The sequence below is a fragment of the Hyperoodon ampullatus genome (assembly GCF_949752795.1).
Source record: "Hyperoodon ampullatus genome assembly, chromosome: 8".
In the NCBI taxonomy this organism is placed as follows: Eukaryota; Metazoa; Chordata; class Mammalia; order Artiodactyla; family Ziphiidae; genus Hyperoodon; species Hyperoodon ampullatus.
In genome coordinates, this window is record NC_136921.1 from 2,272,058 (window position 1) to 2,285,289 (window position 13,232).

The following is a 13,232-nucleotide window of genomic DNA, read 5'->3' on the forward strand; positions in this document are numbered from 1 at the left end:
CTGGGAGGCGAGGGCGGGTGTGCCCGGGCCGGGGGCAGGAGCCCTGCCACACAGGACAGAGGACGCATGTGGAAACCTCTGAGGCTTGCACATCCAGCCCTTGAACCTTTATGCCCGTCATTCATGGAAAGAAGTAGAACACAGCCCACAGACCTCGGACTGACGTCCACAGGCCACACGTTCACACCACCCCAACCCCTGATGGCCCGGCTCCACGCTGACGGACACATGCCCGACCCGAGGGCCCCGCGGGGGCACCGCCCACGTCTCTCCTGAGGGGGCAGCCCTCCTCCACCTCCAGGGCACTTTACAGAGTACGTGGACTCTCCCGAAATGTCAGCCTCGTACGGGACACCTGAAGACAAATTTTCACCTGTAGCTGGACCCAAATCAGACCAAAAAGGCCACGAGTGGCGTTACTGGAACAACGGAGGGAACTTAAATACAGGTCACCAGGACCACACACAGTTACTAAGTTCACATGTAACACACAGTGGGTACAGGTACTGAATTCATCTGTAGGACACAGCAGATACAGCAGATCCGGTTGCTAAGCCCGTCCCTCAGAGCCCCACGGTGGACGGTTTCCCCGGGGTTCTGGGGAGAGCGTCGTGCTGACACATCTGCCGGCTGGGTCCGGCAGCCCGACAGCCCACGGCAGGTCAGCAGAAGGACAGGCGGCCTCTGCCTCTGTTTCCATGGCCCGCCGTCTGTTGATGTCCAGGTGAAGGGCATGTGGAGTGTCTTACACTGTTCTCGAAACCGTGCTGTAGTTCTGGAGTTGAAAGGAAAGTGCTGGAAGAAAGCAAGGACTGAGCTTCTGTCTGCTGAGCGCGCCTTCCCGTGGCGGCTCTCCTCTTCTCCTCGGAGATCATGTTCTCAGTTTTGTCACAACCCGGTTTCCTCCCAGACGACGAGGACCCTCTACCCTTCGGTCGCTGCTCCCAGGGCCTCCACCTCCTCTGCATCCCCGGATATACTTACCCGCTCAGAGGCCGCCTGCTGTAGGGCCTGGAGCAGGCTTGGCGTCCTCAGGACCAGGCGCAGCTTCCAGGTGACCCCCCGGCAGGCCACCCTCGGGCCACGGTGCTGCGGCCTCCCTCCCGACAGTGGCCGTGCTTCTCCAAGTCCCCTGCAGAGGCCCCGCCCTCCCCCTCGGCCTCCCCTGCGGGAGCCTCTCTCCTGGCCCCTCTGTCCACGTGGCGTCCCCACCTCCCCCGAAGTACCCGCTCCCCGGCCCTCAGCCGCCCGGGCTCCCTCCGCGAGCCGGGCCTGGAGCATCTGTGCTCCCCGCTGCCGTGTTCCATCTGCCCAGCCTTCCCCTCACTGCGCCAGGACCCACCTCTCTGCTGACCTTCGGGCCCCTCCTGGCTGAGCCCCCAAGGGTCATTTCCCTGCAGGCAGTCCCCTGACCCTTTGGGATCTTTCCACGGAGCGGAGAGGAGGTTGCCACCCGCTCTGAGAAAGCACCTGCCTCCTGGACCTTCATCTGGAGGGCGAAGTCCATGGTGTTGGGAGCCCCCATCCCCGTGCCCTCCCCCTGCTGTCCACGCCCCCGTCCCTGTCCCCGTGTCCCTCTCCCTGACCTCCACCCCGCTGTCCATTGTTGCCAATTCTTTCACACCCTCGCCCTCCAGCGCATCGCAAGGGGCCTTGGCCGCTCCCACATCCATCCTGGCCGCTGTCCCCCCTTCCTGTGTCCCTCCCCGCCCCTCTGCCGTGGCGGCCTCTCACCGGGTCTGTTCCCCAGCCACCTTCTCAGGCCCCACGCTCAGTAAACCTCCCACAAACCCCACCCTGTTACCTATCAGACTCTGCGCCAGGCCCTGGGGGACAGCAGGAACGAGAGAGCTTTGACCCCGTGGGTCCTAAAGCCAAGGCTTATAATGCCATTTGCTGGAGTTTCGAGGCGCCTGCGGACATGCCGGGGGCCCGGGAGAGGCCCAGCGCCCTCTTCCGGCAGAGATGGGTCCTCCCTGCCCCAACCCAGCCCCAGTCGAGGGGCAGGTAGGGGGGCAGGCACAGTCTGGCCCCGAGTGGACTCTGTCCAGGCACGAAGCTCATCATGGGGCCTCGCGGACTCCAGGTGTGTGGGCAGCAGATGGGATTGACAAATCTCAAAATCATCAAAAACAGACTTTCAAGACACTTTTTTTTTTTGATGAACCACTGTGAGAAATCTGTCGAAGCACCTGGATGTAAGGTTGGCGGATTGTTTACCCGAAATAGAGTTTTGAGCCTGTCTGCCAGCCAGCACCCTCCCGCCCCGGCTTTCTCTCCACTCACACACCCTCGCCTTCTGCTGAAGCGGCGCTGACCTGCTCCCGGAGCTCTGGCCGCCTTGTTCCAGCTGGACGGAAACTTTCTGATGAGACGCTGCCATGGGCAGATGTAAAGAAGGGGCCTGGGGTCCCCACGGCTTGGCTTTCACAGGTTGCTTTCCTTTACAGTGTTCATTACAAACAACTTAAGGGATGATCGCATAAAATAAATCCCTAGCCCAATCAAAACTCTATTTTCTCAGCAAAGTAAGGCAGGTGCTGAGGAGGGCATCTACAGCTCAGTCTTCCTCTGGGGCTGGGCCCTGGTACCCGCCAGGTACGGCTGACCCCTGGCTGGTTACAAGCTAATGGAATAGCAGCACTGGCACAAGTGTCCCGAATCCATCCCTTGTGGGCCAGGCTTCACTGCCTCCAGGTGTGGGTGAGGGTACAGGCGGCTCCGTAAGGACTTTTTAAAACACAAACGCCCAGGACGAGGGAACATTAGGCTTCCCTGAAGACCTCGGTTTCCTTCTAGAAACAGAGTCTGGAGTGGTGGCAAGATTCGTTCTCCCCTGCAGGGCAGATCTCTCGCACGGCAGGGACCTAAACAGGGGCTTTCGAGAGCTCCGCGTCTCCTTAAAGCCCTGACACCAGTCACATCTGCCCCATTGACTCCTTTCCCACAGCGAATGGACGGATCACGCGTGGAGAGCGACCTTCAGACTTGGGGCTTTGAAATTTGGGGCCCGTTCTTTCACAGTTTACAGAAAGTCAAGCAGTTCAGTTATTAATTTGCTCTGAGACATTCCTTGTGCCCGAGTCCCCACGTCAGGGGAGGGGTCCCCACGTCTGTTCCTCTTTCTCAGCTTCTTCCCAGCTCACCACTTCCCCTCAGACCGGGGACGGCCGAGACCTCTGTGCCCCCAGCACCTGTCTGTCTTCTGGCCCCCGTGCCCGGGGCGGCAGCCTCATCACCCGGGACCCAGGGCGCCATCCTGGACGGCCCTCCCTCTGCCGTGTCCCAGGCCTGGAGATGCTGCCCCCTTGCTGCTGCATGGCCCTGTCCTTCCCCCACGTCACAGCGGCTAGGGCAGGCCCTCGTCCTTCCAGGCCCTGGCGGGCCGGCCGACCACAGCACCTACTTCTGGGATGTGCGTCTGCTGGTCCCCTGCTCGCCAGGCCAGGTCCCCGCCTCGTCCCCGTCGGGCCAGGCGCTTGCTCTCTCGCGGCCCCCAGGGTGCTTTGATGCTGGCCTTGCTCACTTTCCACCTTGACCCTCCCACTCCCTGGATGGCGCATTCACTTACCCAGTCGTTCAGGTGAACGTTTAATGAATAATTACCACGTGCTCCGTGGATAAGTCAGCAGTGGCCCCTACCCTCACCTGAACTGCAGGCTGCAGGTCAGGCGGCTGTGTAAACGGCAGCTGCAGAGCTGCAGTGACTCCTGCGGCTGGAGGAGCCTGGGGATGTGGACGCAGGTGAGCATCACCCAGCCTCCACCCGGAAGGCCAAAGGACGCCTCCCGGAGAAGACTGGAAGCCTAAGGGGTGTTGAGGCGTCAGCCCAGGGGGGTCTGGGACGGAGGGAAGCCGTGGGGAGCCCGTCAGGAGGAAACTGCAGTGATGTCTGGACGGCCATGGCGTGGTTGGAGGGGACGGTGGCAGGTCAAGGGGGGAGGGTGAGCAGGGCCGACGGCAGAGGAGCAAAGTAAGGACGAGAGGAAGAGTTTCTGGGGCTTAGGCGGGGTGGTGGCACGTTGAGAGCCCACTGTCACTGCCACACGGAGGTGGACGGGAGAGGGGCCTCAGGAGGCCGTGGCTGTGATCTAGCAGGAGATGCAGGTTGCCCGGTGCAGGATGGGAGCAGAGTGTGAGGATGGGGAGAAGCGTGCTCTCCTGAGACATGAGATGGGCAGTGCTGGGCAGGCGCTGAAGGGGAAGGACCAGCGAGAGCCGGTGCCCTGGGTGTCCGCGTTGAGCAGAGATGCGTACCAGGCCGTCGGGCGGTAGGTCTGGAGATGAGGAACGAGGCCTGGGCTGGGTGCCTGCGTCTGGGAGTCACCAGCATGCGGAACCTTCAGCACGGGAAGGGCCGCACTGCTGAAGGGCGTGGTGTGCCGGGCAGCGGGCCCGGGGCAGACCGGACAGCGAGGAGTGAGTGGGCGCAGAGGCCAGGGCAGAGTAGGGGAGCCCCGTGGGCCCCGTCGGGGGCTGGGAGGCAGGGTCACCACGGCGTCTGGGACGTGCATGTGCTTGAGGTGGCGGGGGGGCACGGGCGGGGTTTCTCCTGGCAGCTGTGACCGCGAAGGAAGGAGGCCTCCTCTTCACGCCCAGGTGTGGACGTGGGTCCACACCTGTGACTCGCATTGCGCTTCGCTGCGCCAGGCACACGGGTGCTTAAGAGCAGGAACCAAATGCCGGGCTGTGACCTTTCTCAACACCTCGGACAGCGCCCGGCACCCGTGTGTGTGTGTGTGTGCGCGCGCGTGTGTGCGTGTGCGTGCATGTGAGCACGTGTGCATGCACACGTGTGTGTAACAGCACCCTCAGAGGCTGGCCCCTGTGTTTCTGAGGTGTGGGCTTGGTGTGTGCGTGCGCGTGTGCGTATGCGTGCGTGCACATGTAACAGCACCGTCAGAGGCTGGCCCCTGTGTTTCTGAGGTGTGGGCTTTGTGACCAGCCTTCTCCTGTCCCGCGATCTCACTCGCCCCACGTCACACCGAGCTCCGTCCCTAACCTCTGTGTTGCAGATCATCCCCAAAGCGAGCGAGCCGGCCCGGCAGCCCGAGAGCCACCCCGAGGAGACCGAGGAGGAGCTGCGCGAGCACCAGGCCCTCCTGGAGGAGCCCTTCCTGGACCGGCCCTCGGGGCCGAAGGAGGCTCACACGCTGGCCGGGGTGCAGGTGAAGCAGGAGCCCATTGAGAGCGATGAGGAGGAGGTGGCACCGGGCCAGCGGCAGCCCACCGAGCAGGAGCTGCTGTTCAGACAGGTGACACCGCAGAGCAGGGGCGGGCAAGCCGGCCGGGTCCCGGGGGCAGCGCCCTCTGGAGGGAGTCTGAGGGCATCTTCCTCCACACCCGCCGCCCAGGCCCCCGTCTTTCCCTGGCGATGCGGCAGGGAGGTGTGGTGGGACGTCTGTGTTATGGCGGTCACACCCAGGGACACTGGCCTTTTGCCCGCTGTGGGTACTTATGTGCCTGCTTTCCGGCTAAGCACAGGCCCTGAACTCCTTAGGGATGGTTTTCCTTCAGGTTCACAGACTGTAGATGAACACAGATGCATGTGTTGGTGGGACCAGCATAAACATGGGGGAGGGAGGCTGATTTCTTAACTGCTCAGAAAGCTAGGTGACATCTGAGCAGGAGCCAGGACCTTGGGGGCCAAGAAGGCACTAGCGACCAGCCTTACAGATGCAGAAAAGCAGCCTGGCCCAGGTATCCAGAGCGGCTGAGGTTCCCTGGCACTGAAATGCAATGAACAAACTCATAAGACTGATGAATAAATCTGAGGAACGATTCATTGACTTGAGTGAAAAGTAAAACTGCCAGGTCAAGAAAACACTAGCGCAGCCGGCCAGCAGGCCCCGTGTTAGAAGCCCGAGTGCCGCAAGGGAGCTGTCCTGTTCCTGATAAGCTGGGCCCAGGGCATCTGAGGAGTGGAATCTAATATCTAATCGTGTCCTTCATCGATGGTGGAGCTCAACACCCGAGGTGCAGGGCCCCGGCTTGCCCACCCCCTCCTTGCTGGGCCTGGTGCCGGCTGCCCAGCCAAGCTCCTCCTCTGGCCCGGCAGCCCAGGCCAGGCGCCTCTGCTGCTCGTCTGCCCTCCCCGGGGGCATCTGGACTGGGGCGGGAGGTGACACACGGGATTAGCTCATAGGTTTCTCTGGAGACCCCGCACAGGCAGCAGGTCAGCCCTCTCTGCCGGCTCCACACGCCAGGGCAGGCACCGCAGGTGGCTGGCGCTGTGTTGCTTTTGTTATTTCTCATTCGGAGGGCAGCCGGTCTCCTGTCTCGGGCCACAGCCTCAGCGCTAAACACCACTCTGCAACGTGCACTGGAACCAACACTTAGTGAAAACAGGGAAGTCACAGCAGGAGGAAGCCGCTGTCTTCTGTGCTGTGCAGACTCCTGCAGGTGACAGGGCCTGAGCTGGGGCCTTGTTCCCCTGCTGGGGGGGGGCGTGGGCCTCGCACGTTTCTGAAGGAAGCCAGCCTCTCATCATAACTGGAATTCAGCTTGCCGTTCGTACGCTGGTATGAAATTGGAAGGCATTTTGACAATTTTTTAGGGCTAGTGTCTAGTCAATGATAAAGTGGCCAGCGTTTACTAAGGAAAATTATCCTCCTTGTACTCCAAGCCTGCGACAGTTATGAGAAACGCCTGCTTTCTGTTCTCGGGGGAACTTCGTGCACACGCAACAATGTGCAGCTTAAGACGGGCACCACGTTCTGTAAGCGGCTCGTATCTGGAGAGACTGGGCGCCCCATCAGCAGAAGGGGAGAAAGTGCCTGGGAGGGGCTCCGGGCTCTCCTCTCCACTCTGCTTCCTAAAGGCAGGAGGTCAGGAGCCCGGACAGAGGCTGGCCCTGTGGTTACGGCACAGCCGTGGGCCCTCGTCCAGGGGGCCTGCTCCTCACCGGGGCCCACGCTTCCCAAAGGACAGCGTTTCCCCCCGGGAACGGAGGCAGGGCTGGCCGTGGAGCCCGCAGTCGCCCAGGAGCCCTGCTTTCTCCAGCACCTCTGAACAGGGTATCCTGCCCTCCCCTCCGTGGCCGCCCAGGGAGGCAGCCCCCCGCTCCCCGCGCATCTGGCAGGGGCTGGGCGGCCGCCCGCACCGCTGGCACCTCCACCTCTCCCCTGACTCCACCCCAGACCCAGCACCCCACCTCCCTGTGGGCCCAGCACCTCTCTCCCACCCAGCCCACGGTCCCCGTGGCGTCTTCCTGTGCGTGCTTGTCCGCTGGCTCAGAGTCCAGAGCATGGAAGCGGTGATGGGGGGCCTGTCCAGCTTCAGCCGAGGGGCTGTGGCCTCCCTGCTTCCGAGCCCTAGAGCCTCATCCAGCGGAGGCCCTTTGGTTTGCAAACTTGCCGCTTTAGGACCTTTTGGCATTCTCCCACAGAAGCCCGTTCTTCACATGGAAGATAACTTTTGTAAAAAAGAAGTTTTTAAAGTGTGTGTTTAACTCACCCACTTTTACTCTGGTTATTTTTGGCTAAAGTGGGGTCCGGGGGATTGCCCTCTGGGTCCAGGCCTCGGAGAGGTGCACCCACACCCCCCTGGCCCTGACGCCCAGACCGCTGGGCCCTGGCCGTCTCTGCCTCAGCCGTCCTTTCCGTCCTGGCGTGAGGACGTGTGAGACCAGGAGAGGGAAGAGGTCGGGGATGGAGAAGAAGTCGCATTTCCGGCCGTGATGTGCTTTTCACCCAAGTTTCTGGCGTGCAGACCAAGTGCTCCTGGTTGAAAACAGACCCGACCGGGACTGCTGCTGAGCCCTGTCGGCGTGGCTTCCTGTGCCAGTCCCTTTCTCACACCTCCGAGCCCCGCCCCGAGCACCCTCTGCCCGGCCGCCCCTGCCTCCCTGGGTGCCACCTCCTTAGGGACCCCCCGCGGCCCCCAGGCTGGGCCGGGCCTCCCTGTCAGCCCTGACCAGGCTCGCCGGGCATCTCCACTGATGGTCCATCTTCCCATGGGGATGTCCGATCTGGTCGGGGCCAACACAGGCTGTCCACCTGGTGCCGCCCAGGGCCCAAGGGCCGGGTGGATGAGCGACCTGGGAGAAGGGGACACACGTAGCCCTCCAGCCAGGGGCAGGAGCTGCCTGGAAGCAACAAAAATGGCTCTTGTCTCCTCTCCCCCAGCAAGCCCTCCTCCTGGAGCAGCAACGGGTCCACCAGCTGAGGAGCTACCAGGCGTCGATGGAGGCGGCCGGCATCCCCGTGTCCTTCGGCAGCCACCGGCCTCTGTCCCGGGCGCAGTCCTCCCCTGCATCCGCCACCTTCCCCATGTCTGTGCAGGAGCCCCCGACCAAGCCGCGGTTCACCACAGGTAACATGGGGTGGGGGGTCGGGGCTGCGGCCCGGGCAGACGTGAGGGGCGGGAGGTGCCACAGCGGGGCCTGCGCGGGCCAGAGGGTGCGGCTCAGCGCACCGCCGCCACCTGCAGGGCTCACGCCCCTCGCACCTTGCCCGACCTTCACCCTCGGCTTAGCCGGGCTGGGGGCACCGGATGGAGTGCCCCCTGGGGCTCCCCTCACCCCATGCTGTGACCCTGGGGCTCTGTCCTGAGCCCAGAAGCCCACCTTCTCTCGCCTGGAGAATCATAGTCTCCAGAGAACAGCCCGTCCGCGGGCCCGCGAGGGCCGGGCGGCTTCCCGTCCGCGGTCAGCAGGGCAGTGACCTTTGCCCTTTCACATCCTTCCCGACCTGGAACTGAGCGCTCGGCCAGGACCTCGCTTGTGAGACCCAGGTGACCCCGTGCAGTGTTTGCGCGTCACATGAGGGCAGGGCTCAGCCAGCCCTGGACGCTTGCCCTGCACCGAGCTGTCCTCCACCTGTGCTGCCTCGCTGCCCCGCCCTGCCGGGGACAAGTCTGCGGGCAGGACCCTCTGCCTCCGCCTGGAAGGCGCTCCCCGCGAGTCAGGGCTGAGAACTGTAGCCAAGTGAGGCGTCTGCCAGGGTCTGAGGCGCTGGCCTCACTGTCGGGCCTAGGCTGCTCCCGGGGCAGCCTCCACCCTGCCCCACCCCGCCTGCGACGGGAGGTTGGCCGGGATAGCGCCTCACACTGTTCTCATCTAACTCATTGGGTATTTCTTCTTAGTGGCGTGTTAAGGTAAAGTTATCTAAATACACAGCAGTTTCGTCCTCCTCCAAACAGTTCTCATAAAACGCCCTGTTTTTCTGCACACTGGGATGTGCAGACATGGCCGTGTTCTCTCTGTCAGGTCTTAGAAGGATACTGATCACATTCAGAGAAAAGTTTCAGTCAGTATCCAGAAGTTAAATTCTTGCTTTTCAGAAAGAAAACCAGAAAACTGCGAAGTATCACAAATAGAATCAGCAGGTTACTCTTTTTAAAAGTGTGAGTCCCTGGCCATTGGCTGAGGTAGGTCCATTGTTAGAAGAGCGCAGCTCCTATGACAAACCCCAGGACCACAGTGGAAACACTCCCATGTCAGATGTGCCCCCTGGGCGGTCAGCGGTCCCGCCAGAGAGCCTGCGGGCCGGCATGACATCACCAGGAGTGGCCCGGCCGGTGGACCCTGCTCTGTTGATGGACCTCCTTAGTTTGTCTTCATTAGCACTTTTTTTAAAATGTATAAAACAGTTCATATTCACTGTAAGAAAGCACACATGGGACTTCCATGGCAGTCCAGTGGCTAAGACACTGCGCTCCTAAGGCAGGGGCCCTGGGTTCTATCCCCGGTCAGGGAACTAAGATCCCACGTGCCGCAACTAAGAACCAGCGCTGCCAAATAAATAAATAAATACTTAAAAAAAAAAAAAAGCGCACGTGATGGAAACCTGAGAAGCTAACGGGTGCCCCAACCCTGCCCCCCAGAGGAGCCATTGTCAGCGTTCAGGTCACGTCTTCTGGGTTGTTTCTGTGCATAGCCAGACAGACAGGTAGGCACAGACGTTGTGCATTTTACGAAGCCAGGACTCTGGGGGGCCTGCACTGCTGTTGGCCATTCTTGGCATCTTCCGAGCCCACACATGTCTGCCCAGCATGCTGGCCGCTCCCCACTCACTCTGCAGACCGGCTCTGCTGCCGTTTCCCGTCTGTGAAAGGAGATGACAGTGGCATCACCTTGAAGTTCCTGGCCTCATGGCCAGTAAACGTCAGGAGGTGATTTTGTCACCATGATGATGCTGTGGAGGGGGTGGCCGTGTCGTGGTGCTGATGGGCCTCTGGGCTGTGCACATACATATGTCCGTGCCGTCCACGTAGACGTGTGTGTGCATCTGTAACGTGCTACCAGGCACACCCTCGTTAGTGCACTGACTGTAAACCTGCCCCTGTCCTGCTGCTTTTTTACCGGAAGTCCAACCCCACTCTCCCCCGCCCCACCGCTCAGTTTTGCTGGTGGACCCAGAATCTCTCCAATGCAAGGGGACTGACTCCCATTAGCCCAACTTCTAGGAGACTGAGCGGGGAGGCTCGGGCACTGCCGTGTCCAGCTGGACCCGTAGGAACAGGCTCACCTTGAAGCTCGGTCCCCCGGAGGCTGGTGCTAATGCCTCTACTTGGCAGCATCAGACATGGAGAAGGAGTGGCCGCGGGTCTCTGACTCCACGGCCCCTGCTCTTCGCCCAGCGCTCCCTCCCTTCTCCACCTGAACGAGCAGGTGTTAGTGACAGGTGCTGGTGGCTGCCAGGGCGTCCACTCACCCAGCCACCTTCCCACTGTCCCAACCCTGGGAGACCAGGTGTGTGACTGTGCTGTGTCGGGGACAACAGGGCCCCCTCCTGGCAGATGTCACCAGGGGTTGACCGCCCCCCTGCCAGGAGGGGCACAGCACAGGGGGGGCTCCTGGTGGAAGCTGAAGGTGGCCACACCCACCCACCCACCCCACCACCCCCCGTTTCTCCAGACAGGCAGGTTCCACCACCTTCCACGCAGCTGCCAAGTGACATCAGTCACTTTGATCAGCTGGAAGGGCCACCGCTTCCCCGCGGCGGAGCCCAGGCTGGTGAGGCTGCCGCACTTCCCTCCTGAGGGTGACCCCGCCGCTGGGCCGGCTCAGTGCTGGGCACCCTCAGGCTTGAACAGCTTCCAGCGCTGTCCCAAGTGGAGAGTGCAGAGCTGGGGAGTGAGTGCGAGTTCCTGGATTCCTCCACTTACGTCCGTTTCTAGTGTGATTTTAAACGCGCTTGCGTCCGTGTGTGTGTGCGAGCCCGTGTGTGTGCGAGCCCGTGTGTGTGCGAGCCCGTATTTGAGCTCCACGCACCTGTTCAGCTGCTCTGCAAGATTCTGAGGGCAGAACTGAGCCTTCTGGGCCCCAAGAACCTTGGACGGATCTCAGTCCACAAGGTTGAACCACTTGATAGAGAAGTTCCCTGACAGAGAGACTCGAGTTTTGGACCAAAATCTCACTTGTTTCTGGGTCAGCGCAGTCCCCTGGATGTGAGCGCCACACAGCTCACAGCCGAGAGACCTGGGGGCGGGCCGCCTGCCTTCTCGTTGCTTCCTGCCCCGCCTGGCCCTCGCACTGCAGGCCGCTGAGCTCCCTCCACCCCCTGGGTGGCGGGGACTCTGACCGTTGGGCGAGTGCCGTGAGCGGGCGGCGGGCAGGGGAGCTGCCCAGGAACCCGAGGGCTCATCTGATGGCAGCCGCCTCCACCTCTGCCCCAGGCCTCGTGTACGACACGCTGATGCTGAAGCACCAGTGCACCTGCGGGAACACCAACAGCCACCCGGAGCACGCCGGGCGCATCCAGAGCATCTGGTCCCGGCTGCAGGAGACCGGCCTTCGAGGCAAATGTGAGGTAAGGCCGGCCCCGCGGGCAGCGAGAAGGGTGGCCCATGCTGGCCGCCTGAACCAGGGCTTGAGTCGGGGAGGGCCTGGGGGAGGACACGGGCCCTGCAGGCAGGCGCACGGGCCTGGCTTCTGGAGGAATGCTGAGCTCTCCTGTCCTGCACCTCCTCTCGCACGCTCCTGTTCCCTGAGATGCCAGCCCCTAGCCAGGCTCCCCGTCAGCGCCTGGGTCACACGGCCAGGCCGTCCCAGGGCCTCTGCCGCAAGGGCGGGGTCCGGGGGCATCCGTCACCCTGTTGGCTTTCCCTTGGAAGTTCTCTTACTTGAATTTTTCCGAGAGCCTCTCCCAGGGTGTGGGGAGCCTCTGGCCCGCGAGGCAGGAAGGGTGCGTGGGCCGGTCTGGTCTGCTTGGCGTTGGTTCCCAAGCGCAGCACTGCCCCCGCCTCTACCGCTCTGAGCGGCGGGTCCTCGCGTCTGTCCCAGCCGCCTGGCAAGGGGACCACGCTGCCTGCCGACAAGGCGGGCTGAGCTGCCTCTGCTCCGGCCTGTCGGGGTCTGGGAGTCACGGTGCCAACCCACCGTTGCAGTGGCCCCAGGCCCATGAGGACAGGAAGGCTCTGCTGAAGGACCTTTGAGGCTCCTCCATCCTTTTGATGGGGGAGAGGCATTTCCTGGCATGCAGCCATCAAGAGGGTCTTGAGCTCTGGGGTGAGAGGAAGCGGAGGACCGTTTGTGCGGGTGCACGGGGAGGGGGCGGGGGGAGCTCCGGGCCGTGGGCGCCACAGCATCGTCATCCATGGAGCAGGGCAGGTGGCACCCCCTCCCAGGAGCCCTCTAGGACAGTGGCAGCCAGCCCCCCAGGTGCCCACCAAGTGGGGGCCTGCTGTCTCCCCACACACTGGGGACCCCGTGAAGCCGGGGATGGGGTGCAGGGTGGCTGGCGTGTGCTGCCCTGTAGGGTGGCCCTGGAAAGCTAGAGCCCCGTGGATGAGCAGAACGTCCACGTCCGTCCTTCACAGCCCGGTGCCACCTGGGCCAGGCCCGGAGCAGCCCGTCTGGAGGGCGGGCGTGGTCCGAGCCCCACTCTGCCCCCATCCAGCCCCCCTTCCCCAGAAGCCAGAGTATTTAGGAGTTGAGGTCAGTTGTCGCGCGTGACCCCATCTCTCTGCCAGTTTATGGCAATACATGGTGTTTGGAGGGGAAAGCACCGGGCGTGGGTCAAGAATCCTGTCCTGGAGTCCCTCTGGAGAGGACGGGGGCCCTGAGGTTGTGGGCTGGAGCCCTCGGCACCTGCTCCCGGATCCCGCGAGGCTGCACCACTGGGGGGCAGCATCGCCCCGGCGGACGTGCCCTCCTCCTCCGCTGCAGGACCACGGCCCCCGCCCGCCTCCCAGGCTCGCCCCCAGGAGGGTCCCCTCGGGCGGGGGCCTCCAGGGTAGTTTCAAGACAGGAGACGGAGGAGGCGACGGGAGCAGACCGAGCTGCTCGT

General features: G+C 62.7%; 1 protein-coding gene across 1 annotated transcript in view; it reads left to right on the top strand.

Moving 5' to 3' along the window:
- The window catches only part of HDAC4 (histone deacetylase 4), a gene marked incomplete at both ends in the record, with an annotated part of 189,087 nt that overhangs the window by 133,740 nt on the left and 42,115 nt on the right, over positions 1 to 13,232 (top strand). The window contains 3 exons of the mRNA XM_079709944.1: positions 5,016 to 5,255; positions 8,127 to 8,313; positions 11,620 to 11,753. Coding sequence (XP_079566070.1) covers positions 5,016 to 5,255; positions 8,127 to 8,313; positions 11,620 to 11,753 — 561 coding nt within the window. The remainder of the gene's footprint in view (positions 1 to 5,015; positions 5,256 to 8,126; positions 8,314 to 11,619; positions 11,754 to 13,232) is intronic.